Below are 26,743 nucleotides of genomic sequence, written 5' to 3'. Positions count from 1 at the left end.
ATGAAGAAAGGAGATTCTCAATAATTGTTAGGTTTGGTATAATTAAGTAATTGTAATAGGATAACTTCCAATACAAGTCTAAATATTTTTGTATTTTAAAATTTTATTATGAAATTTGTATTTTTTATCAACATATGCTTATAAATTGTACAACTGCAACTTTAATTCTACGCTTTTGTGACTTGTAAATGAAACGTGGTATGAATGAAATTTTTGGTAATGAAGATGATGAAACAATAAAATGATTATGTTGTTCATTATAATTGGAATAACAAGTTGGTATAGAAATACAGAGGAATCATGAGATATAAATCTCTAAAATTTTTAATAATTATTAGATTATTATTTCTTTTTTAAAACAATTCCTTATAAAGAATTCATAGCAACTAAAGAAAATGATAATAAATTAATTTTATCGCATGAAATGAAAGGTTATACGTATTGCAGTTTAGAAACTTTTAACCCAAAATGCTATAAAAATATCAACTTTTTTTAACTACGTTATCAAAATTAGCTCATAAATAACAATTTCTAAATAAATAATTTGAAAGATAAAAAAGTGAGCAAATTTTAAGTCTATTCATCTAGATAATTACCTAAAGTATTTTCGATAGACAAAGTCAATATTTGAAAGGACTACGTTGTACAAGGTCGAGATACTCTTGTGTTTTAAACGTAGACTTTCACTAATCGATGTATTTAATAAAATAGAATACTTTGTCGATTCTTATATTTCCTACGAAATTAGAACTAGTGCAATAATACCCTTGCTGAAAAAAAACAAAACTGAATACGAAATATAAAAGTAAACAAAAAACGTTTGCTTGATATAAGTACGAGGTGAGCATTTCCGGTATTGCAAATCGGGACTTCGGAACCTACTGGAGTAGAGAGCAAAAATTTGTTAAGGCAACTAACGTTTCTGACGAAAGAGCATTGCAAAATGGAAAACCAAATTAAAACGTAAGTTACTAGTTTTAGATTTTTTCTGTCACTATTAAATCGCAATATTAACGACTATCTTGGAGTGAAATGAATTAAAATACACGCGTTACATTCTTCTATCCACATAAACATACACAATAACGTTCATTTTCCTTCAGTTTGGAATTTTTACATTAATTTAAACATTTATAACACAGTTTATAGTTAGAACAATATTGATAAAATACATAGTGTCGTATAATTTATATTTAAATTTATCGTTAACCCTTGTGCGATTCCCGTCGCTGAAATTTTCTTAATGATAATAACGATTGCTGATTAAGTATTTGTATTCGTACTACGTGGATCATACATCAGATCCATTAAGTTTAAGAAGTATTCAATGCTTCTAAGGCATTATTCAAGAAAGGGTAATTTTTAGATTTTGTCAAGGGGTATTTGAACAAATAATCGTTTATAATAACTATTATAAATATACATGTATATGTAGTCATACAATTACTATAATAAATAGCCACTTTTAAGAAGCAGCCAAGGTTGGAAGCCCAAGCTGTTTGGCACACCGAACTTAAACCTTAATGACTCGCGTGGGGTCTTAATGATTCTTAAAAAAATCTAATTAGGAAAGCAGAGAGAGTTGTTTAACCTTGAATGCAGCTACACTACAAAGCTATTCTCTACGAAACCGTTGTATTCTGCTGACAAACCGATAGTCATGAATTCTTCTAAAACTATAATTCCCAGTTATAGCATACCAATAATACCGATCTCAATTAATCAATTCACAAATCTAGGTTAGGTTCACAATGGCTGATAATTATGTTATATTTTTGTACCATATTTATCGTTTTTAATACTTCGTATTCTATTTCACTAAAACTTCAACTATGGTTTATACAATCCTGACGTATTTATTATTACCATTAAGAAAATGGCGGGAGATTTAAAAATGAATTAGAATCGAAGAAGGGTTAAAGCACAACGCGACAACGTCCTGTAAGAATAATATCGATCCATAAAGGGAATATTTTTAGCGCGAAACCCTGAATGTGTACCGTACGCAGAATACCTTCCTCCATGTATTCCGAGGAGGTTAAAAGTAGGTGAGAGCACCAGACACCATTTCTCCCCGCGAGAACAAACACGTTCGAATACTATATCTCTCGTCTTTCCTCTATAGTTTTCTTCGTTAGAAATACAAAAACATTTTTCTGCTCGCTTTGAACGTACTGACGTTGACATTTAAGTTTCGTTAGTACTGTCGTGGCGTCTGGTTAACTAAACAGGTCCGTTTTTGACGTGATCTTTTTGATCGCCGGTAAAATACGTATCGTCGTGTATTGGCCGTAATTCAGGGGTATTTTTAAGTCGGTGCTGTCTCTTCTCTCAGATGTGAGTGGTTCCTGCGACTGATTGAGGGTCCATAGCATGGCTGGTATCGATAACATGACCATCGTGACACCCGCAATTGCCAGTAACCAGATTAACACTGTCTGGGCCATTGGTAGAACTTGAAGCACCAGCCTTAGGATGAGCATTATATCGCTGGATGGTGTGGGTATGTACTGTAAACAAATTTGTTTCGTTATAGTTTAGAGGGAAATTTATCAGTCTACGTTTTCCCAAAGTGTGGGCCACGAGCAGATTTTGAATGGAATGTGTTTAATGTCTACTACCCCAGATAGCACACGACGTGTCGAAGACGTCTATTTTTTGTTTGAACGTCTTTAAGATGTCTTATGAATGTCATTTAAGGCACCCTAAAGACATACTGATTATTTAAAGACGTTTTTTGGACATTTTTAGGACTTTACTGGATGTCTTCAAGACGTTTTTAAAACGTCCCTGTGCTATATGGAACAAGCCAAAAATTTGGAATCACTTATAAATTCTTATTAATGTTACACTATGTAGCAAAGTATTTTTCACTTGAAATTAGCACTTTCTGATAAGTGGGTCGCGAAAAATTGTCATTTTTGAAAGTGGGTTAGCTCATAAATGTTTGGGAAGCTCTACAGTACAGTATTTCCTCGTTACAGCTTCATTGTTATATTCGCTGGATCTAGTTTGAAATTATATACGGTCAGAGTTTCATTTACGATTTATTTGTTACTAAATCGTGAATTTTATTTACGATCAAAGTGGTGATATAAATTATTTAAATGGGCAGAATATTTTTAAATTGTATGCACTGCAATTATCTTGTTGTTACTGCAATTTAATTATGATTTTTGTCCGAATAGAACTGGTATCAGATAATTTAAGCTTAGTAATTCCGGTTTAATCAATTTTTTGTTAAATAATTTCAGAATAAGGGGCTCCACTTGTTATGCAACTATTTTTTATAATTGGTACAATAGTTAGGCATGAAAGACGTAGAAGACTGTGATTAAAAAAATTACGTTGTATGCATTAGGTATTGAAGAATGTCTGTCGCATGAAATGAAATTCGTAAGGCTTGTGAGTTTCCATCTTCCGTGTGCTCTTATCTTAAAGCGTAAATCATGTAAACGATGCATCGGGTGTCGTTTACGACGAAAAGATTATTCCTGAAGCTTGAAGGCGGTGAGAGAAGATATGTAATCAGAACACGTTCGATTTTGATTGGGCCTGTAAGTTCAGTTGGAGATTTTGCTTTTTAAGTGGAGACAAAAAGCCTCAAGGTCAGCTTCATTTCTTTACATGGAATCTTGAATCGTATACAAGAAGAGTTCAGTGACTCGTATAAGGTAGTTAGGGATCTCAAGGGTACCGTGAACTGACTCTGAACATATTCTCGGTATTACTACCCCACTAGGACAAAGGTGTTTCAGTCTTCTGCTTCTTTATAATCAATTTGTTACATCCTTGGAAAACTGGCTTGACAAACGAGTGTAATTTTGCGAAGAAAAAGATGCAACGTCTAATTTGCGATAAAAAAGACTGAGCTTGACCTCGAGATATGCTCTTTGCGTTTGTACTCTTTGAATCAAACACGTTTTGCCTGGAATTTTTCCGTGGACAGCTTTTTTGTTAAATCCACAATACAAAGTCCAACCAGGACAAGTAGTTAACCTAGCTCATATAACTAGTAGCATCAAGATAATGTCTGCGTTATTTAAATTGTAAACGATCACATCCGGTCGTGATAAAGGGTGTAACTGGAAACGATTAAATAAACTTCCATCGACGTCCAAATATAATTTCAAGTAATTTCGGTACTCACCAGGTCGCTCCAAAATAATGGTACCGTCAGGTCGTTGAAGGCTTTAATTCTGTTATTGTAGACCGTATGTTGCATGACGAGGTTAATCTGTATCCTTGAGTTCACGTTTATTGGCATGCCAATCGTCTGCGAAAAATAAGACAAGGTGTAATCGACGAGAAATGCGACTTGGAAAGGCAAGAATTTTATATAAATCCCATAATCTCTTTTTTTGAGCGCGACTCAGGATGTATAAAGGATGACTTAGGGGGTTCACAACCTCGCTAATATTTAATAAGATTAAGAGATTATACTTTGTAGTATCAAGTTATTAGGTATTATCGTATAGCGATTAAGTTCCTAACTAGTAGCCTAAACAGCTTCTAAATGCATTCGATTTTCCTTGTGAAAGACATAACGATATATAACTCTCGTCACGAAGAATGTGCTCTTAATAAGAACCCCGAGGTGTTTCTGTTGCGAATGCCAACATGAATTTTAAAATTCAACGACAAAGTTAGAGAAAAAGTATGAGGTGTGGTAGATTGCGTATCACGGATAAATCCATTTCTTGTAGACCTTAATGAACTATTAGATCATAGCTAACGAAATGTTTTTATGGTAAGAGAAAGATAGTTAAAGTGGGGCGTAAATTTCTTGTAAGAATAGCTCTGAGCTGTAATGTCCCTTATCATAGTTCGATCATTCTTCCTAGAGTCACTCACCGGTTGCAAAATGATTTTCGCTTTATGCTTCTCAAGGTCAGGATTGAGACCTTCAACGCCTTCAAGTAAACTCGGGTCAGCATTGAGGAAATGCGGCAGAGACATCGCTGCTGGGATATCTGTGAACAGAGATCAATTAAATTGTACTTAATTATAATTGTACTTCCTCGTTTCTCTAATTTAGGATTTCATCTTAGAAAAAATCTGGGGTTCAATATCTATCTTTATTACTATATCTCTGTGGCGATTCTCTACTCGAAAGGGAAAGTTCGACACAAAGTTTTTGGCCAAACTTTGTTTAATCAAAGGTGTTAATTGTTCTGCACGAAATATCAGGTCATGAACTATATTCCTTATAAAGTTCAAACTTTGACATTTAATCTTGTTTCAGTCTAGTGGACGCTTGCGACTGAGCTTCCTTCATTTCGCTTGGCGCGCTGAATGCGATATTTACTTGGAGAACACGGTGGCTTTTAATTAGGAGGAAATCAACGTACGGTGAGTCTTTTTTATTCAGAAATTCTTTAAATATTATATAACATGATTTTTTAAAATATATGAAAATATTTTTTTTAATAAGCTACGTAGATAAAGGGGTCAAATTTTGAGTATATTAATATTAGAATTAAATTTGATGAATAAAATGAAAGAAATACTTACTGTAATAACAAGGAGTCATGTCGGAGAGTCCTTTCTTGAGGCACTTCTTTTTGTTTCGACAATAGCATGCGTTATCTGGGTTCATGTCAGGTGGGTCCAGGAAATCATCTGGCATAGAGTAGAGAAATCCTTCGAGTCCGCTCTCTGTTATCACTTTCTTTTGGAAAACGATTGGTATCGCTCTGCAGAACGCTTTCCTGAACACCCTGAACGTGGCATGTTCGTCCAAATTTGTTGGGAATAATTCTCCTTCGGTGGTTCCTTTGATGGTATTGCAAATAGTGTTTCTGTAACATTATCCAGTGTTTATTTAACATAAAAAGTGAATTTTGTCAGAATTCGTAATAATCTTTATTTTTGAATGGCTTTGGGTACTAAAACTACCAAGATAATCAAAATAACTAAGCTTTTTAATTTTAATTCTTAAATTAATAAAAACAGAAATCGAGATAAATTATTTAAGAACGTGCTTATGCTTCACTTTGAATTCAAATTATCAGTAATTTGAAAGTGAATACTAATTCAGTTGTCATTAGTAGCTCTAGTGTCAGTGTAAAAACATGTTTAAAAAAAAAGAGACAGTTATTAATTGCTTTAATTCTTATCAAAGAGTATTCTTACTCTGGATACGTTTCATTTCCTTCTGCGTCGCGATATCCCCATTGATGCATTCCTGGGCTTCCATTATATGATTCGATACTCAAATAACGTCCATTTTCGTCTGTCATATTCTTATTTTTCCCGACGTTCATAAAAACGATGTTCTCCCCTTCATCGTACATCTAAATAGGAGGTACAATTTTTTATTCTCGGCTCAGAGAAACCACACGTTGACAAATTATATTATATATGTATATACAAATAGGGCCTTGATCAATAAAGTCTCAGTTATTTGCATTCTAACTACAGCAAAATTCCGATAAAAATTCGGATTCCTATTTTATAGGTAAAAAACGGCTATCCAGAAGATTCCAACGAGATTGGATAAAATTTCAACCTGTCACGACTTCGAAACAAAATTACATCCATAAAATAAATATTTAAATATCTTTTTCAGTATTTTCATGTCTTCAAGCTAATTCCACAGGACACTTTGTACCCCACAGAGCAAATATTCAAGGACCATACTAATAACTCTTTCCTAATAATACAACTATCTAGAAAATCTATCAAATAGCTATGAGCTAGCTCGTTACCCAACTTAATAACAACTCCAGGAGATCTATCATTAGTAACTAATTTAACCGAGTGGTTCAGGCCTGAGTCCACACTGAGGACCATTCAAATTGCTATTTGAAAAACAATCTTGCTAAACGTCCAGGGAATAGCTAATGTGTTATAATCGCTTTTTGTGCGTCTAAGAGTCGTTGACACTAACCCCATGAACCCTGAAACGCATGCAGGAACAGTGAAAGGATCAGTGGCTGAGGATAATTGCGAAAACTGTCGACAGTTCGGGGGACGGTCGGTGCACGCATATGCATCTATGTATGAGCTGCTATGTCGCGTTTCCCTGGTGTTGCATATTAAGCCAGGTGTTCACTGATTCGATCAAGCATTCAAACACATTCACGAAAATTTGGGAATATGAATTCTTATCCTGGTAAAAACGAAAGATATTCATGAAAATATATCGACGTAGTGACTCGAAGAATATCTCGAGAAGATATAAAGAAAAATTCGTGTAAGGTACAATTGAGAATGTTTGTGTATCGCGTGACAAGTGGGTACGCGGCTTTAGGGTATCGTGTGTGGTGGCCGCTGCAAAGGCGCGTGGAAGTTTAGCAACAGGATACTTGAAATGATTTTGTACGATTCGCGCGTGGACAAGGTTAGTTAGTTGTGTCAATAACCGGTATATTTTTCTGTTTTCCTTTTTTTTTCCCTCTATTTCACTTTTTTGAACGAGGACGGATTAGTGCGCAATATGCGCCGACTGTACCTCGCGAGTTTGCGTCAACTTTGTGATTTAAGACTCGCGCGCTTCTATCTTCGATCAATTCTCGCGATTGTCCTTTCTTTTTTTTCCCTTCAGTTTTCCGCATGCGTTCTAAATTCTTGGTGCCTTAGGTAGATCGCTTTTAATGGTGTTTATGCTATAATGGATGTCATGAATGTGTGCATTTTTTATGAACAGAATCGACTACTTGCCTTGTAATTCTCAGATTACTGATGTCGAAGTTAATGTAAATTAAGAAGATGTAAATTGATTGCCATCAGAAAGATTAATGAGTGTATTAATTATTGGTGAAGGACTTTTTAATTAGTAGGCATTTTAATTGAGGATTTAGTTAGGTAATTTCAATAGGAACGAAGTGGGGTGAACTGTAATAGCAGCAAATTTCTAATTGAACTTCGTCTTTTGCGTAATAAGATGCATATTTTGCATTGCTACACACTGTATACTGTGCAATAAAGATAGTAATAATAAATTTTTTTCCCTTCGCTGTCGAGAAGTCGCTAAGTGTAACATTCACTTTTTTTTATGTTTTCCTAGATAGTAAAACCTGGCAGTCGATTGCAGTGAAATCCACTTTTGGCTTCGTATGATAAATCTATAGTGCACATAATATTAGCAATTGAAGTTACTGTGTATATCTTTTTCATACATTTGTTGATTTAAGAATCAAGAAATTTGGATATTTTAAAACTTAGAAGATCTTAAATCTTCAAATCGTTCCAGAAATTAAAGAGCAACGTTAGTTGCTGATATATATTTTGTAAATGAGTCTTACAAGTTAACAAAAAATAGTCATTAAGAAGTGAACGTTATTTCTAGAAGTTTGCGAGTATAAAAATTCAATGATGCAATTTCTATTCGATATTAGAATTATAATTAGCCTCGCAAGTCTTCTTCGTCACTTTGCATTAGTTCGATAATCTTCGAGTAATTAAATTCAAGACTTTATTACTTCTTTATAGGATTCTGATAATACAGAAAAACATTCCTCATTTGTCCTACATTTTTCCTGCCTGTCACCACACAAAGCAACATATGTTTAGTAATTTCTTTTAATAAGTTCCTACGAAGATAAGCTAACTCTAGAAAAAACTCCGAGTCAAAAATGAATCGAGGTAGTAAACAGATTTATACGCCTTTTGAGAAATATGCCTACTAGGGGTTTATAGTCCCAGTGTTGTACAAACGAGACAAATGGCTGCAATTAATTTTCACTTGACTTTTAGCTTCATCCACTGAAGTCGACAATAGGACCTTGTTTTCATTTATGGCTACGTTTTATGGCTCCGAATTTTCACTGCCATTGCTTATACAAGATTTCGTTTTTCTAGGTGTCACCTTGCCATTAAATTCCTGGCGGTTGTAAGATATTTTTACCTTTCCTGTTTTGCATATTCTGGACAAATTTATTTGCGCACAAGTTCGCAAAATAGGGGAACTAAGCGTGACGTCTTCTCATTATCATCATTTCTAACGTCGTGGTTTTTTCACGACCGCTTGTTATGCTCTTGTCAACGCACGTTGAATGGATTTCAAGAAACTGTGACGCAGTAGTGTCAGATATTGATTGGATATACATCTATCGTGCATCAAACCCGCGATACAACTTCTTTCCTTTCCTTTTTTTTCTATACTCTAATTACGAGTCTAGAATAATTCAACTACTCATAGCATCGCTAAGTTGTTTTCCAGGGAGTCGAATCGTTTTCTTCTCCACTGTACAATAACGAATAAATTACTCACTCTGTCGAGGAGACCGAACTTGCGGAAGTTGATGAAATTCGGAACAACGCTGCTGGCCATGCGCACTAGGGAGTCCTCGTAGCCCCACAGATAGTCGTGGACTGTTATATTCAAAATCGGTTTGCTGTCCAAAAAGTTGATCAGACTAGTCAAAGGGTAATTGACGAAGAATCCTGCGTCGTGTAGCGATGATGAGATACCCTGCCAAAATGGACATTCAAAAATATTATGAGAATAGTTATTATATGCAGATCCTCGATTCACTAGCAAGAGACATGTTTTTGAGGTCAGCTCAAAATGCTGATGGCATACTATTAGCGTAATGTTCTGGATGAGAGTGTACGAAGGCAAACGCGTTTGCTGTGAATTATGAGCTTATATTGAAGTAATACTATAATGTTAATGTACTTTCGTGGCGCAAGTTTCTGGGTCTCCAGGATCCCATTATCATATCTGTGTCACCTGGAACGTGACTAGCAGACTGTAGACACAGATTTTAAAATTTAGAAAACTAACATTAGTTAAATTATAAGTATGCTTATCTAAAATATTTGCATGGATACGGTAAAAGTAGTTTCATTTTTTAGGTCGATAGGAAAGTCGACTTGGACCACGAATTCTCAAATATGATTAGTCTACTTTTATATATAGCTTAGTTATAATATTAGTACGATGGAGCCAGGAAAGTGGAATATATTTTAGAAGCTAGCATGGGGTCAATGATTTTTTAAGCTGAATGTTATTTCATGCTTTTGAATAATAAAACTTATTTTTTAATGCCTAAGCTAAACATTAAAATCTTCCTCTTTCGTGAAGCATTTTTTACATGACGAGGAGCGACGAGAAAAAATGTTTCAAGACGTGAATATTAATTCGAGCAATGAATACGTTTATTTTTTATTAACCTTTAATTTAATTTATAATTCACTATAAATTGCCTCTTCAAGGAATCCCTGTTAAAACTGAACATATGAATCAGCCTGTAACGTTTATTACAAACATTTTCATAAATAATAGCCTTCTTTCACCGACTATACGCGATTTTTTGCATGTCGAAATACAGGCTGTCAACTTGTCGATACAATAAAAATGAAGTGACGTGTGAAATCCAAAAGAAAGAATAATTGTTACGTTAGACAATTCGCTTAGTAATCGAAAATACAAGTTTGCACGCCCGTTGGGCGTAGATCTTCTTTAAAATGCTAAGGAGTTCCCCGTAATTGCAGGTCATTTCAAAACAACAATTTTTTAACGCAGTTATGATAATATAGTACACTCAGAGGATTCTATTTATACTACTATCGCGCTGGACAATCATCGATACTATTTCCCGTAATCAACACATTTCCGGCATTAATGGTTTCAAGCGATTCGAATCGTTTTATCCTACGTGAATGTATTCTTTGTTGGTAAGAGCGTGTCATTACTGTCACTTTTTCGTGGGCGAAAAAAAGTCCTCCGATTAATTGCGTATCGAGGAAGGAAACCTTGGGTGCATCTATTAATACCGTGATAGGATGACTTTCATGCACTACGAAATTATTACATCGCCGATTGTCAATGAAACGCGACGTCGGATGTTCGGGGTTGTCATCGTGTGGTAATCGTAACAGCGAATGCGTAATCAGCATGTTATTACAGATAGAGCTTATTGCATTCCGCACGGTTAATTGGAGTCAATGTAATTTCCCATGCTCAGTTCCTTTTTAATCGTGAATCCTTTGTTTTGTTTTGTAACTCATTCGTTAATTATACCGAATGAAAGAAAATCATCGCGCGAGATGTATATCTGTAAATGATTCGTATAATGATATCGAAGCATTTTCAGAATTCCTATCAGATAACGATAAAATATGTAGTTGGAATGAGCTGGTTAATTAATGAATTATATGTAATTTGCCTTTCAGACACCATTTAGTATAGTGTTCATTGATTTCATTAGTATATCGTGTCATTTTCTTTCTTTATGATTAATATTTGTTGAAAAAGTTCTGAAAAATGATTGCAGACTGAACATATAGCCATGTGTTATTGAGATTCCACGTGACATAATCTCATATTTATTGCATGGAAATATAATAAATGCAATCGATGACCTTTCAACGTGCATCGAAGTTTTGCGTTAAGAGTAATTTTTGTGTTATGAATGACTTCTGGTACTTAAACGAACGACTGTTATGACAGGCATATGAACGTTATCGATACATTCATCAGTCTTGGATTACAGAAGCGTTATCGAATGAATGATTGACTTACCAACATAGGAATGTTTGGGACGTGTACCATGTCATTTTCAGGATCGCCGATTGACATATTCGGTGAGAACACTATAGTTCTTTTTGGGATGTACGAAACTGTGTTGTTGGGATGAAATGTGGCATTGTGATTTTCCAATATTTCTCTAGAAATAAAATTGTAATTGTTAAGCGCCGAAGCTTTTGTAAAATTCGAAGTATATATAATACAGCTGGGTATTTAGATATTCAGACTTTCTAGTATGCAGATACTTCTGACTGACTTTCATTGTCAGATGTTTTGCGTTCAAACGTATTTCAGCATTTGTGTACGACATTGGATACTGTATATTAGGCAGTAGGTACTAAATATAAGATATCATGCTGTCAGTATTAGGTATTAGGTACTAGACATTAGACATCAGGCGCTAGGGGCTAAGCAGTAAGCATTGTGTTAGACTCTAGATAGTAGGTACTAGGTACAAGGCACTATGCGTGAAGTACTAGATACCAGGTGTTATGTACTAGGAGCTAGGGATTTGTAAGTACTAGGTAAGAGATATTAGGTACTAGGTACTAGAGATTTCTGAGTACTAGGTAACAGATATTAGGTACTAGGGATTTCTGGGTACTAGATAACAGACACTAGGTACTAGATCACTGATAATACCTACTAGGTACCAGATACTAGGTACTAGGTGTCAGGTATCAGATACCAAGTATTGGGTATCAGGAATCAGGTACCATCAGTTCACTTTAATACCAATTTACTTAAAAGTGTATCAATGTACTTAAATACCAGTATATTTGTGTACCAACATGCTCAAATTGATAGCACTGAATTTGGATATTAATCTAGTCGAATATTCTGATACTTAAGTGCTGAATTAATTAAATATTCTAGAACTTAGGTGTACTTCATGATTATAATATACAATTATACTAACTGATACACGTAGGGGCCAACTTCTTCGACTCTCAATTTCTCTTTACCACTGAGAAACTCATCCTTATTGGTAATGTTAAATATGTAAACCTTGATGAAAACATCGATAGGTGGTTTCCTCCATAGATTGAAAATTAGTGAATTTGGTGTCATTTCCAATTTCTAGAAAACACAGTTAATACGGTATTTATAAACGATTGCAAGCATGTTAAAGATGTAATATTTACGTAATATTCCTGTCACTTACATATTGGGTTATCCTAACCACAGGATTAATTGCATATATGGCGTAAGCTAAGACGCTGGAAATGATCCCCAGGAAGAGGAGTATTATACATTCTGGAATACAGAAGAACAATAATTAAGAATCATTTTCCTCGTTACCTCTGATATAGTAACTACTTGTCAAGGAATATATCTCTCATTTAGAGTGACATTCAGTATATCTGCATTTCTCTTCCCTGTCGTAGAACTGTCTCTTTGAAAGTTTATAAATCGTTCTCACCTTGAATGCATAAATTGATTCATATCTCGGAATTCCTCGGTCATTAAATATTTTTTATAAATTCAGTCAGTTATGAAGAAAAGATAACAAACAGGAAATTTTTTAACAGTTTCAACGAATCCATTAAGAAATCAAAATGATTGATCCAAGTAAAATAACTGAACATTAATTATTATATCCTCAAGATATTTGTTACCTTTCAAATTCAAATTTGCTACTGTATTTCATCGAATGGGCAAAATTTCCATTTCAGATCGGGCAGATAAAGTTATTCTAAAAGTGCCATAAGAAGTTACGTCAGCGCCGTCCTGTGGACTCAATTTCTCGTAAAAGATAATAGAACATAAGGGTACGAAGGTTGCTGATTCAATCACTGCTTCTTTAATGTGTGAAAATGGTGTGGTATACCTCAACGTGGATTTTCTAAGGTCGGCGCAATATTATAAACTGACCGACTTATTGTTGATTCAATGAAAACCTCGCATACCTTGAGAAAGCAGGTAATCTTGTCACATTGGATTTAAAACAGCGCTGCATCGTAAGATATCTTTATATCGGTTTCTGAGGGAGAGATTTATTGCGTTTGAGGATTATAATGAGATTGTGAATAAATAATTTCAAACGAATCGTTTACATTTTCACTGAAAATGTTACGAATGAAAGCAATTATTCAAATTATCATCAAAGAAATACAGATTTCTAATTTTACTGTATCTACTAATTAGTGCAGATTTTTATCTTCCGGATTATTACAGAAATTATAGGTCTGAGTCTTCTATTAACGATGAAAATTTGCAAACGATTCATATTCACGATTATGTGTTGCTTAACTATTTGCGACAGAAACACTAGGATATTATTATTACCATTTTACAGTTTCAATAGATGTATGATACTAACAATTTCTCGCAAAGCATTTGCACATGTTTCCAGTATTGCTTTTTTATTGTTATGTAATAATAAACAGTGATGAATAAAAATACAATTTTTATTACTGCTGGGTTAAAGATTAGCTGCTATTCAGATAACGACTATCACTGGCTATTCACGCTTGTGTCCCAAAGGGGTCAGCCATGAAATTTGCATTGAACTTGAATGTGCAAAGTGATTTGACCTATGTATTGAAGCGTTAAACGATTTATGAATTTCCAATCAATTATTCGTTTCGTTAACAGTATAACTGCCAACGCCATTATTATGGCTTATGTAATTAAGTATTTTATAGTTTTTTTTTTCTAATTTGAAACTCACACTAAAGAAAAACAACAGTCACGCAAATATTATTTTATTATTCTTCATTAATTACCTACAGCTTCTTTCAAAGATCTGTCATTTACATTTTTTCAGTAAAAGAAAGAAGTTGGTACGTTAGTCATCGGTAGTCTCACATCACTATTAACGTATTCATTCGAATGTACAGTTTCTTCGAATACACGGTGTCAGGCTATTAAAATGGCAGACACACGAATACATTTCGCAGCAAAAAATCCCCAGTTAGGTGTTTCAAAATGTTCCTGGAATTAATTCGACATGCACTTGGACGTCAATCATACCCACCCTGTGGTAGGCTGGCGCGATTCACGGATAGCCATTCACCTTAACCCGAATCCGGCATTATGTGAAAAGTAATCATTAAAGGGGACCTGTTTACGATTGAAATCATTGGTTTCATACCGGTCTTTGGGCAAACCGCGAGAAATTGTCACATGCTATCGCGGGGCGCCGGTTCACTGGCTGTTTGGTATTGACTTTTACTTTCAGTCACGGTATCTTTACAAGGATTTCATGGCGATTGTGTAACATTGAGCCTCGAGATGACTCTGATTTGTCATTTGGAAATTTCCTTCGATGAACCTTTTACAGCAGCTTTCGGTTATCGAGTTTTACGATTAGCTCCTACGGTTCAATCATTTGATTTCGTTTGAATGAAGAAGATTGAAATTCAGTAGATTGCTGCATTCTATATGCACAGGTGGAAGATTAAGAAATGTTACAATTTTGCTTTGGTAAATGAATGTATTAAAAATACTATTTTGTTGTACAATAGTGATTAAACTGAATTTCATTGCAATTAGAAATTGAAAGTCAAGGCAGTACTTATTTGACAAAAAGGCAGCACTACTTTATGAAAGTGTTTTTGTACCAAAGTGCTTCAGTAATAATGAAGGGCGCTCCAAACCTGTGGCGCTGGAAACGAACGGTACATGTTTTTCGTATTAGACGATTTTGCATAGGAATGTACAGTTTATTTTATCTTGTTTAGAATCTTTTCAGACGTTGATTAATAGAAGGGTTTCTCACGATAAATTCTTTAATTAGAGAGGGGCCTCGATTATCTGGAATCCCTCTAAATTTAAACCTGATGTACCTTTTTTGTAACCAGTTTTATTGCCTTCGACAGATTAGCGTTAACCCTTTATGGCTCTGGAAATCAAAATAGAAACATATAGTATAAATTCTTGATAATAAGCTACAAAAAGTGGTTTCAGTCTGCAATCAGTGAGCCAGAAAGGGTTAAATATTACTCGTGTATCATGAGAAGTCCCTTGAAAAGCATCAGAGGATTGGAAGCATTTTCAGGAGACTTCTCATGAGACATGAATACTGCTGTATCCTTGTCCAGTTTCAAGATGAGCCATGAAACCAATAGATCTGTATTGTTGCCAGGGCTCATCTTGTCAGCAGAGTACTATATCTGTTCATATTGAAATTGATGACCTATTATATTCTCATGATTATCACACCTAATATGTGTGATCGAGATCATGGTCTGGATTAGGTCTGGGTTCTACTGCATTGATTACTGGTCATTGCTGTACATTGTAGCCACATTTCATTTTGATGATACACAACTCTGCATTTACTTCAAATCGATTTTTTTTGCAAAATTTGACCGTTTCAGCGTTTTTGCTACTATGTAATCATATTTTCAGGCTACTTTTAACGTTATTCGCAATTATCGCAATGTTTTTACAAACTAGGAATAGTGATTTAGAATGGAAAATAGAATCAGCTAATTGTTCTAATTAGAAGATAAATTTTTTTAGACACATTTCTTTGAATACATATTGGTTTTCCTTATCGAGTAAACACGTCAATCGATGTAAAAAGATTGATATATATGGGAGAGTTAAAAAGCTGCACGTATTTCATTAATATTCCAGGGCAATACATTATACCAATCATGAAGTCTCGAACGTACCCATGTAATTAAGGAAATGCAGTGATACTTAGTAATGAGAAACGCAACAGACACATAAAATCTGTTAATATTTATAATGTGAACACTTTTTATTTTCACTAAAGAACTGTCAATATTTATTCAACACCATAAGACAGTATTAGCACAGGGCGATAACCCTTTTGATTAAATGAAAATACTCTTAATCAAAATTAAGAATTACCAAAGATACGAAGAAAACGTGTTATCTCCGATTAATTAATTGCAGCGACGAAACTGTTTTTATTTCACATTATGATTAATGTGTAATATGCCAGTCGAGAAAAATGATTAAGGCTACAATTAACGTCTCCGCCCAGCAAGATACGAAAATCAGAATATTAATGTGTGATATCGAACGTTAATATTCTGAAATATGTCGCACGAAAAACTAGCACGCCTGCAGCCACCGAAGCTGGGGACAGCTTTTTGACTTGCTTCACTGTCGTAATTGCCTTTTATGAAGTATGAGCAAGAATAAGTTAGTCACGAATAGTCGAGCAAAGTTCTTGCTACGTGGTGAATTTTTTTCGTGTCTACCCAGTCTGCGCTCCCAAGGCAGTTACATATTTTTCTATTCTAATGGGATTGGTTAATATGCAACAACATTACAGTGCATCTCTGTTCACGTTGTCTCTTGAGTATAACGTAGTCATAACACGTGTCGCATCACTGCCGGGTATGTACAGTCGAAACAATATAGGTACTTTATTGTTATAATGAAAGCATCGTATGCTAATGCCAGTACAGATGGATATACAATGCGATACAATTATCATATTAGATACACAAAGGAGCATAACAGCTTGATATCAAGTCCAAGTTGATGAAAAAGTGATTATATCATTAGAAACACTAATTGATGACGTAATGATACGTAGAGTATTCGCTGTTAATTAGTTACAAGAATCATATTTCTTCAGAAACGGGTTTCGAGACGTCAGATTTTATAGATTTAATTAATACATCGAAAATTTTTAAAGTAGAATGAGTTTTGACGTAAGATTATCATCGACATTTAAATGTAAATTTGTAAGTTTAATGTCTTGACATTTTAGTGGGTATTGATTGAAAATGATAACGTCATCATGTTTTATTCCATAGAAATGTTAGGAACCAGTACTTTTCTAGATTATTGTTGCTAGCCATATACAATTTATTATGTAAAAATTTTCCCATTAGACAGAAGAATTCATTAATATTGATGATAGCAAAAATATTGCATGAAACTGATGTTGACAAAAACTAAAAGTGCTTAATATTAGATTCTATTAGGTCTGTAAATTATTTTAATGCCTTCCAAAGAAATCTCACATTTTACTTATGAATTATATATGTAATATTTATCATTCGCCTAATTATAAATCATATGAAAATTACCATAAGACGGGAAAATATTTGAAGTCAAAATAGTTACTAAAAACAAGCAAATTTAAAGAATAGCAAATAAAACAAATCTAAAATACAGTATATACTACAAGATTGAATTCATGTTTAATTATTTTTAAATAAATATTAAGAGGGTTAGTTAAAAAATAATTGATTTAAAGAATAAAAGAACATAAATAGATACTAGAGAGAAATCCATATTTATCAAAATGAAAAATGCTTCTTTCACGGTGCAAGTTCTAATCTCTCAATCATTCGAAATAACACAATAAAATTAAAAATCGGTAAGAGAAAAGCAGGAAATCGACGAAAGAGTTATGAAGTTGAAAGAATTCTCGAGGGTCAAGATCAAGAGATCTTCAGGTACGATGATTCGTACTTGAACCACAACTTTCGCGAGTCTTTCGGCAGTTGTGACATCATGGCGCCGTTCGGTGACCGAGACCTTTTAGCAGCTACATACACCAGCCTTGTTGGGCGACTCGTTCGTGAACGAAAATATGCTAATGACTCGGAATCATCGGGAAGCCCCGTGTCTAGTTTCGCTAGTGGTATATTCCCTTAGACCATGACGATCCGCTAATTCGGAATATGTACATGAAATCGATATGCAAAAATATGTGTGTACTACACAGGCAGCTGTGGCGAAATACGTTTCGATGTTCACTTTGGTTCGTTCTCAGATTTCGCGCGATACAATCTGTACAAGCCATTAACTTGAGAGTCAAGGTTACAATTGCTTAAGAGCCCTCAGAGGCCACTTTTTTCGACGACCCTCTCGAATTGCATGCACTAAAGCATTAACGAAGTACTTAAACATGTAATTAACTTGATGACGAGACTGGATAAAAGAACTACCCGAGTTGAGTATCATGGTCAATTGAAAACTGAAGAATTGGATTGGAGTATTCGCCCTACATTTCTATAGAGTTAATATATTAATTCTTATCAAAGTTTATTGAATGTTTATATAAATATACCATTTTTCTAATTTCTTTAGACCACCACTGCTTTTTTGTTCTGTATTATTAGTAATAGTAGTCCTTAAAAATTGAAGAGGGGAAATGAATAAGGGTTGCAAGTACCATTAAAAAAAATTGTTTCTTTTTTCATAAAAGGGATGTTTATATAAACCCCAATATCAGTAAATTGTTTTTCTTAGAATTTCAATTTTAACATGTTCATCCTTCTCTATTTCCACTCTTCAGCTTTTTTATTTAATATATATACGCTTGTAAATTTTAAAATGAATTACTGCTAATATTCTGTAAGTGAAATTAATCATCAAGTATCGTCTTTAGATGTTATTTTAAAACTAAAAAAATTCGCGAAAGCTGAACTAGTTCCTTGTTCCATTTCTATCTTATTTTTATACATATTGTGCTTATTTCACGAAAACCAACGTTCTGCTGAACTTTGCCATATTAGATAAATAGTTTCTTGCAGTAGCAGCATGTCCATTTGCTGACATTAACAGTTATTTAATCCACGTCTGTCAAAATAAATATTTAGGTTCTTTATCAAGTATCTCATAGTGATGTATGTAAATGATGTCGAAAAAAAATCATTAGATTCACTTCAGATATCTATCTAGAACGGCATCAATTTTTTTTTAACACTTCCTTAAAATTCACAGACGTAGCTAAAAATACCTCAGCAGTTCAGATAATTTTAAAGAAGAATGAGGACTTTGTATAAATTTAGAAGTGTTTTAAATTCAAGTCTCTGTCCTTTTTTTATTACCATATTCCATCATATTAATTACGCGAAACTTTCAAAATGTAGCGAAAAAAAATATTATATTTAATAAAACAAAAATTATGAGTGCAAAATAGATGGAAAAAATGAAAATTTAATTATCTATACATAATTTCCATGACTAAACCTTGTAAATATAAGTGTACGTATCTTATTCAAGAATGCAAGTGAAAATATTAATATTTTCCACGTACTCATGATTTTCTGAAAGCACATAACTTCTTGGCTTGAACAAGTGCATCTTGTTTTCCGCTTATTAAACACGATCAACATATCAGTATACACAATAAAATACTTATTCAGTTATTATCTTTTCTCGATATAGACAGAATAACACTAATCGTCACTTTAAAGCATCGTTTACAAGAAGTGAATTTATTCGTTACTCGCAAAACAACTCGCGGCTATCGAATTCGTTCAATGCAATCTATGGCAATAAATTTTGCTGGCTGACAACTTCTCTGTCTAGCTGTCTAAATCAGTTCGAAAAAAATGAAGCAATAGGCAGTGAAGTAAGCAAACAAATTATTACCACACAGATTATGCAGTCTTCAATCGCTATAATTTTGCGACTCATAGATAATATATTCATTTGCATAATTAATTATCATGTCGACGAATCGTGTTAATCGAATTAAGAACACAATTAAGGAGAAATTAAACAACAGCTTCAGGAAATGATAGAAGCTGGAAAATAATTGCGAGATTATAGCGAGTAAATATTGTACTCGTTGTAGTAAGATTCGTGAGTCATTGAGGATGGATTTGCTAGCAAGTAGCGAATAGAATAGCGCCGTATAATCTACACTTTATGATTTAACGACCCTTGCCACGCGTCACTCTTAACTCTGTGCGTCTGCATTAGATATGAAGTTTTTATGCGACGGCGTGCATACAGTTTTGTAATTCAAATGGTCAAATGGGCGACATAAAAATAGGGACGAGACAGCAAGTGCAATTGACGAGCGATAGCTTTTTTCCTTGATTTGTCATTAAATTATTTTATGCCGTAAGCGAGCCTGTTATCAATCATTGACGATTTGCATTCACACTGTTTTGACGTCGAATCGCGCGATAGCTGATATAAGATTCATTGAGATTCTTCATATCTTATATTAGAAGTGCGCTTCTTTAACTCCAGAATATTATAGTGCACTTTATAGTAGACATAATATTCATATTCTCTCTCTTTACATTAAAATTATGAAGAATTTTTTAATTTTATATATTTGGAATTATTAAACAATTACTGTATTTCCTGTATTAGGTGGTTACTGTATTAGAATCCCTCAAGTCCTTTCTGTTTTCTTATTAACAAGTAAGCTGAGTGTACAAATTATGAAAATGGCTTATGGGGCAATATAGAATGTTCCAGTAATGGTGGTACAAACATAATAAAAAAATAAGTCCAAAATGCAAACCAGCCTGAACACCCTCTATTCAGAGTATAATTTCCTGATCCAATAATTCCTAATTTAATTAAAATTAAAAGCACTTATTTTGAAGTCTGCATGAGGAGGGGTAGTTTCGTAACCCTTTCCACGTAGCCATATGGCTACAAAATTTTGTTTAAGTTCTTTGTTTGCCACTGCTAAGAAATAACATCGAATAGAACGAGAATTTGACTGTTTTGAAAATGTAAGAATACTTAACACGCAAAGTGATCAAAATATAAATATTTCTTCTAGTCGTCAAAGAATATGGGGAAAAAGGGTTAACAGTCATAAAGAGGGTCACTAAAGAAAAAGTTCAGAGATGTTTTAATTTTAATATTTCATCTGTTTCTCTAATCCTGTTCCGCGATTGTTTTTCAAACATTATAAACTTTAGAATCTCGCTTGTCGTAAATGCCAGTGATTACTCACTTTTGAATTGCTGTAGCGGGATTGCGAAATTCATGGTTGCGACCTAATTTGTTTAACTTGATGCGGCTCTTTCCTTTTTTTGTCTCCTTGATCTGTAAGGTCCTGAAACAGACATAAGTCCATCGTAAATTGCGCTTATTTATAGGCTCAATGTTAATCTATCGAAACTGGATTGTCTTAACTTTCTGGGACTTCACCAAATCGTAACTTAATTTCTCGTATCGAAATACGAAAATGTCTTATTTCATTCTGAACGTCGATTTCGTAGGTTCAGAGTATTTAACCAGTAGCAGAATTAATTAAGAAAACGACGTGTTCTCAATTTGCTCACGTTGGTGAAGCAATTGAAATCTGTGTGCAGTGAATCACAAAATCCTCATTTAGTTTGTGACATTAAAATATTTTAGATTATAAGGGCGTATCTTAAGCTTGCCTTTAGAGTTAACAAACTTCCTCTGTACTTTTAATAGTCTACTATAAATTGTTTTTCTATTAATAATTTAAGATAAATTTATAAAATACAGGTACACTAGAATTTTCTACATTTTAATATATTCAGAACCCTCTTTCAATATTCCTTTATTATCGAATTTAATAGATATGTATTCTATAGTCACCAAATCTACTTTTTGAAATATTTCAAACTATGGAGCGTAGGCAGATTTTTGTGACCAATCATACATGTTTGCAAAGGGACATTCTATTAAAGAGGAATTCGAACGTTTATTTTTCACGAAATGAATAAGACAGGAAGGTAAAAAAAACGTCACGCAAACAGGCTGTACAATGTAAAGGCTGACTAAAATTCCCCTCGGCCAGGCAAAAACGCTTATGTGTTTAACTGTAAAGCAAGTACAATGATTTTAGATGTTTCGTGGTTTGCCAAAGTTATTGGCGCTTAGACTGTATTTGCATGCCACTTTTCGGAACGCCTCCTTTTTTCCTGGTACATGGGACGCCATTTGTTTCTGAATTTTTATTCCATTTCTTCGCTTTTCCTCTTTGACCAATGGCACTCGTGACTCACAACGTGACAATGCGTTTTACGCCGCGTTAACATAGATCTTCGTCGCTAATGTGTATCATGGATTTGCAATGTTAATCGATGCACTGATATTGCGGCAACACCGTTACGAAAAGGTAGGTACTTGAGGAGTACCTTCTGAACTTTTATTGGACGCATGAATAATGCAGAAGTATCATGCTATGGGCCCACAAGCTAATTAACTGATCTTTGAATATTTATGTCGCTTATTGTCGTGGTCACAGTTCTATAAAATAAAAAATTCTCAAGATACATAATAAATAAAAGAGAAATATAAATAAATCAAATAGCTAGGTCTATTTTTAACCAAAATTTCTAGATGTTTTTTATTCAGTATAGATTGTGGGATTCATAGCAAAGTCTTCGATAATTTACTATTCATTTTTATGAAAGTTGCATTTAGATTAAAATAAAATTCAATAGGTTATTAATGTTAACAAACAGTTTAACATATTTTGGTGATATTTGTCTATTTTCTATTTCAATATTTGGCTTGTGTCACTGTTTGTGTAAAATGTTCTTTTTCATGATTTCTCGGAATACATCTACTGATTGTATCACAAGAAAAGTGTCATTGAACAACTTTTTCGTCTTTGACTGTCATCCCGCATGAATTAATTGGAAGGTCGTGAAATGACGCACGCAAAATTTTCTTAAGTTTTCTTCTTTTATATCAAGTATATATTTTTAGGTTTCATGTGTTTCTTTTTAACCGCTGTTATATTTTTTTTCGTCTATATGATAGTTTTACAATTTCTAATTAATGGAAAATCTGCCGTCTAATAATGAAGGTGAATAACAAAGAAAGTTTAATATTTTTTAATATCTCCTAATTATACTTTGCGAAAGAATTTGTGGAAGCTACGATGTTTATAAGTACATTGAACGTAAAGCTGGTGCTGCTTTCAGCGCGTGGCTTCGTGATCTCTCTAGTGATTTCAATGCTTGGTCAGCCGAATTTGATGCACGAGGAGTGTACGATTGAGAAATCATGACAGAAGGTTATCTACTCTGTTAAACATTTTCGATCGTAGACATATGTCCTATTTAAACATTCTAAAAATATGCAAATAAATAGATGCTGTATGAGAATGGAAACTTTCTTAACTCTCTCTCAAATATTCTGTAGATTCTCATATCAGTAAAACACTATCGAGAATTTAAAAAACAATTTTTCATTTAATTTAATTCAAGTTGCAAGTACTTGCTTTCGCATAGTAGCTTACAATCCTCTTATTCCTTTTATCATAATGCTTCTTTCTTGTAAGAATTAACATTCCCTAGAAATATACAGAACAGTGAACTCATTCAACATTTTTATGTTCAAGAATTATTTGAAAAAATAGATTGCACTTTTACTCCATATCTTTTATTCGTGGAATCAATAAGAAATAATATATACTTCTGTTACTATATAATCATACAATTCGAATGATATATATTACTCACTTTATTTAATTCTTTAAATAAAGTATATTATTAAAGTATATTAGACTAAACTATACTGATAAATTTAATTATTTAAATAAGATATTAAATAAACACTTTATGTAATATAGTAATTATAGTTACTTAAACTTCTACTTGCTTCTGGATCCACTTGCTATACATGCACGCGAATGATCTCTTCAGAACACAATGAACTAAGTAGCCTAAGCAGAACGAACTATCTTGTCATCTTTAAGTACGCGGCTTGAATTGATATGGGGAGCATAAGGAGAAAGAGAGTGCATATGCAGAACGACGCTGCACCCGTATCTATCGAGATCTCTCGAGCGGTATCAAAGCTGGACATGACTGTACTCCATACATATTTAATAACATTCACACAGTGTCGAAATTTTCCGACATTTATTCTCATGACTCTTGATTTTTCTGTTCTTTTCCCTCTCATAAATCCTCACATAAAGTCTTATTACATATACCCCACACATGAGTCGTTCACAGGGCAAAGTACTAGACTCCATTTTTTAAATTGTTTAAAATTTGAACGCCATTTGACTGATATTTAACTTTTTATATTTAAAATAAATAGATATAAATATTTTTGCTTTTTGGATGTAACTGATTTGACTGATACACGGAAAAATGGTCATAAAGATATTGCAAAAGTTTCCTAAGTAGATTTAAGCAGAGTAGACTTTTCTAGGATCTGTTATAGTTTTTTTTTTTAAATTAACAAATGCAGCTTGACTACAGCAAAAGCAGCTTTGTTGACTCTTACCGATTCTATTAAACTCAGGCCTTTTGTAAATTCTGCAAGCGACTTCAATAACTTCAGCTTAACATTTCTTCCGCGTATTAATTATAAATTAAAAACTTAACGATTTCGACAATGGTGTACACCATTCAAGTTAAGAACACACCGAAAGTGCCTGAAACTAGTTCTCGAAGCAAAAGAAACTCCAGGATAGTAAAAACACTGCACAACGAATTTTCCCAACATCAAGTTTCTTTAAACCGCAGCAGAAACACAGGAAAACATATTTCCTCATTTTCCGAATGTATCGACGAACTTAGAGACCGATACGACAATTATTTCCAACGTTTTACGCATTCGTCGATAAACTCGAATATTTGTCAATCGTCCTTCCACTTCTGCAGTTTTTTAATCTCGCGAGAAGCCTGTTATCGAACTTTAACTTCTTTCATTCTCCAGCGCGACGTTTACTTGAATCTTCAAGGAAGCTTCCGACGATCGTTCCACCGAGAATTAAAATTATGAACTTCTAGTCCATGGGGAGACTTACCGAAATGGACAAGAATATGGTGGCGATGACTGATAATACCGGTACCGGTCACTGGTACTAAAAACTCCTTTCGTCGAGAAGTAGTTTAATAGCACTGCCCGAGAAACAACACTGTTCACACTTGCATCGTCTTTTCGCGAGTAAATACTGTCGTGGGCCTCGACGAGCAGAACCAGATGGCCTGGGACACGTTGGTTCGTCTAATTGCGAAGGAATGGAGGAAATGCAGCACGGGTGTCGCGCATCCGCTAAATCGTATCTGTCCCGTTCACACGACACGTATATATCGTTTGCAGTTACACTCTCCCTCTCTATCTTGTTATTAGTGAGCACGGGTCTTGTGTTCACTCTGCTTTATACCGTCTCCTGATCACTAACCCCCATACGACGCCGATGGATGGCAACGTCCACTGACTTTTCTCTTTTCTTCGCTGTTAGTGATGATGATGGCGCTCGAATGACGCGTTGCGAGCTAAATTGCAAGGGAGCGGGAGCACTTTTTTGGAGGGGAAGCGAAACACGATACAGGACTGGTTTAGTGGTTCTGTTAAAATCGACGTTTTGGGTCTAAACAGTCCACGTTGAGAGATCTGAATCTATATTGTGTGCCTGCTTCCTTGCTTCTTGAGAACAGTTGGAAAGAGAGGATAATCGTTTTCTGAGGTGTATGAAAATATTGAGGGGATCAGATTTTACTTTAGACAATTTTTCTCCCTTCTTTTGTTTCATGAAGAGTTTAATGAAACTGTTTCTGGCTCTACTTCTTTCTCTTTTGAAAGAAATTCTCGTTCTTTCTTGCTATTGGCTTTGGAATGATTTTTGCACCGTTATACAGTTATTCCTCGTGTTCTGAGCTTATAACGTATAACAGCAGATAGTTGCATTATTGTAAAGCATATCTCACTAAAATTTTAATAATATTATACATATAACAAGTTTTCTTATATCAAAGATAAAGTAAATACTTCTAAGTCTCCTGGCCTATTCCAATATTGTAGTGAAATATTTCTTTATCCACTGTTGAACAATTTCCTATCAGATTTTACACTTTTCCAAATATATGTCATCGTGTACAATTTTCCATTTTTACAATTTTCCAAACGTATATCACAAAATAAAATCCTAAAATTGTAGATAAACGCCAGTTTATATCAAATGGTCCTTTTCGATAACTGACACGGATTAACCAGTCTCGGAAAATTTGATTAGCATAAGGAAAAATGTCAGAGTGCAAGGTGTGTGTGAACTTGAAATATATGCACTTTTAACTTCCTCGACAGAACACAGCATGAAGATCGTATTGAATTAAAAAAAGAAGAAACGAGCCCGCCGTATAGCATGGAAACTGGATGGCATTCCCATGCCAAAAGCAGGTTCTCAAATACTGACTTTAAGTAGCCGATATATACAGTATCGTCGGTGTACCAGGAAAACTTTACCAAATATAAGACGATCGAAATTTGTGGAATGAAGATACCGAAATAAGTATCGTAAAATATGTCACGTGCTTTATAATCATTTCACAGATCGCAGCAAGTGATTTTTAATATAACTGATACGCTGCTTCCACGATGATCTGTAAGATTGGCGGAAAAATTACATCGCGAACGGTCTAACCACTGGTGAGACTAGTTTTTGCAGACTTTTATTTTATCACATTATTGATTATGGAACATAGGGTGTTTTACTCTACGACAACTTTTTCATCGGTGATTTCAACACAACTCATTTTGACTTTTTTGTCCTTTCCTCACACGATGTGATCAATCATATGGAAAAGAATATGCAAAGAAAAATCGTGAGATCAGGTGTGA

At 34.1% G+C, this 26,743-nt stretch overlaps 1 protein-coding gene and 1 long non-coding RNA gene across 2 annotated transcripts; one reads left to right on the top strand and one right to left on the bottom strand.

Annotated features, from left to right (window-relative positions):
• Positions 1 to 108: 108 nt before the first annotated feature.
• Positions 109 to 25,222, bottom strand: LOC143178644 (scavenger receptor class B member 1). Its single transcript, XM_076377425.1, has 11 exons — positions 24,930 to 25,222; positions 21,135 to 21,236; positions 12,645 to 12,736; positions 12,399 to 12,559; positions 11,474 to 11,618; positions 9,218 to 9,418; positions 6,136 to 6,296; positions 5,515 to 5,801; positions 4,855 to 4,973; positions 4,151 to 4,276; positions 109 to 2,510 (listed from the first exon to the last, which is right to left on the bottom strand). The coding sequence occupies exons 2-11, from the start codon at positions 21,166 to 21,168 to the stop codon at positions 2,220 to 2,222; spliced, it is 1,617 nt and encodes a 538-aa protein (XP_076233540.1). The 5' UTR covers positions 21,169 to 21,236; positions 24,930 to 25,222; the 3' UTR covers positions 109 to 2,219.
• Positions 2,323 to 13,877, top strand: LOC143178737 (uncharacterized). Its single transcript, XR_013001847.1, has 3 exons — positions 2,323 to 2,503; positions 5,246 to 5,352; positions 13,156 to 13,877. It is a non-coding gene; the product is annotated as an uncharacterized LOC143178737 (long non-coding RNA).
• Positions 25,223 to 26,743: the final 1,521 nt, after the last annotated feature.

This window comes from Calliopsis andreniformis, chromosome 1 (assembly GCF_051401765.1).
Source record: "Calliopsis andreniformis isolate RMS-2024a chromosome 1, iyCalAndr_principal, whole genome shotgun sequence".
Classification (NCBI taxonomy): Eukaryota; Metazoa; Arthropoda; class Insecta; order Hymenoptera; family Andrenidae; genus Calliopsis; species Calliopsis andreniformis.
The sequence above is the reverse complement of the archived record's forward strand: the minus strand, read 5'-3'. Positions and strand labels throughout refer to the sequence as shown.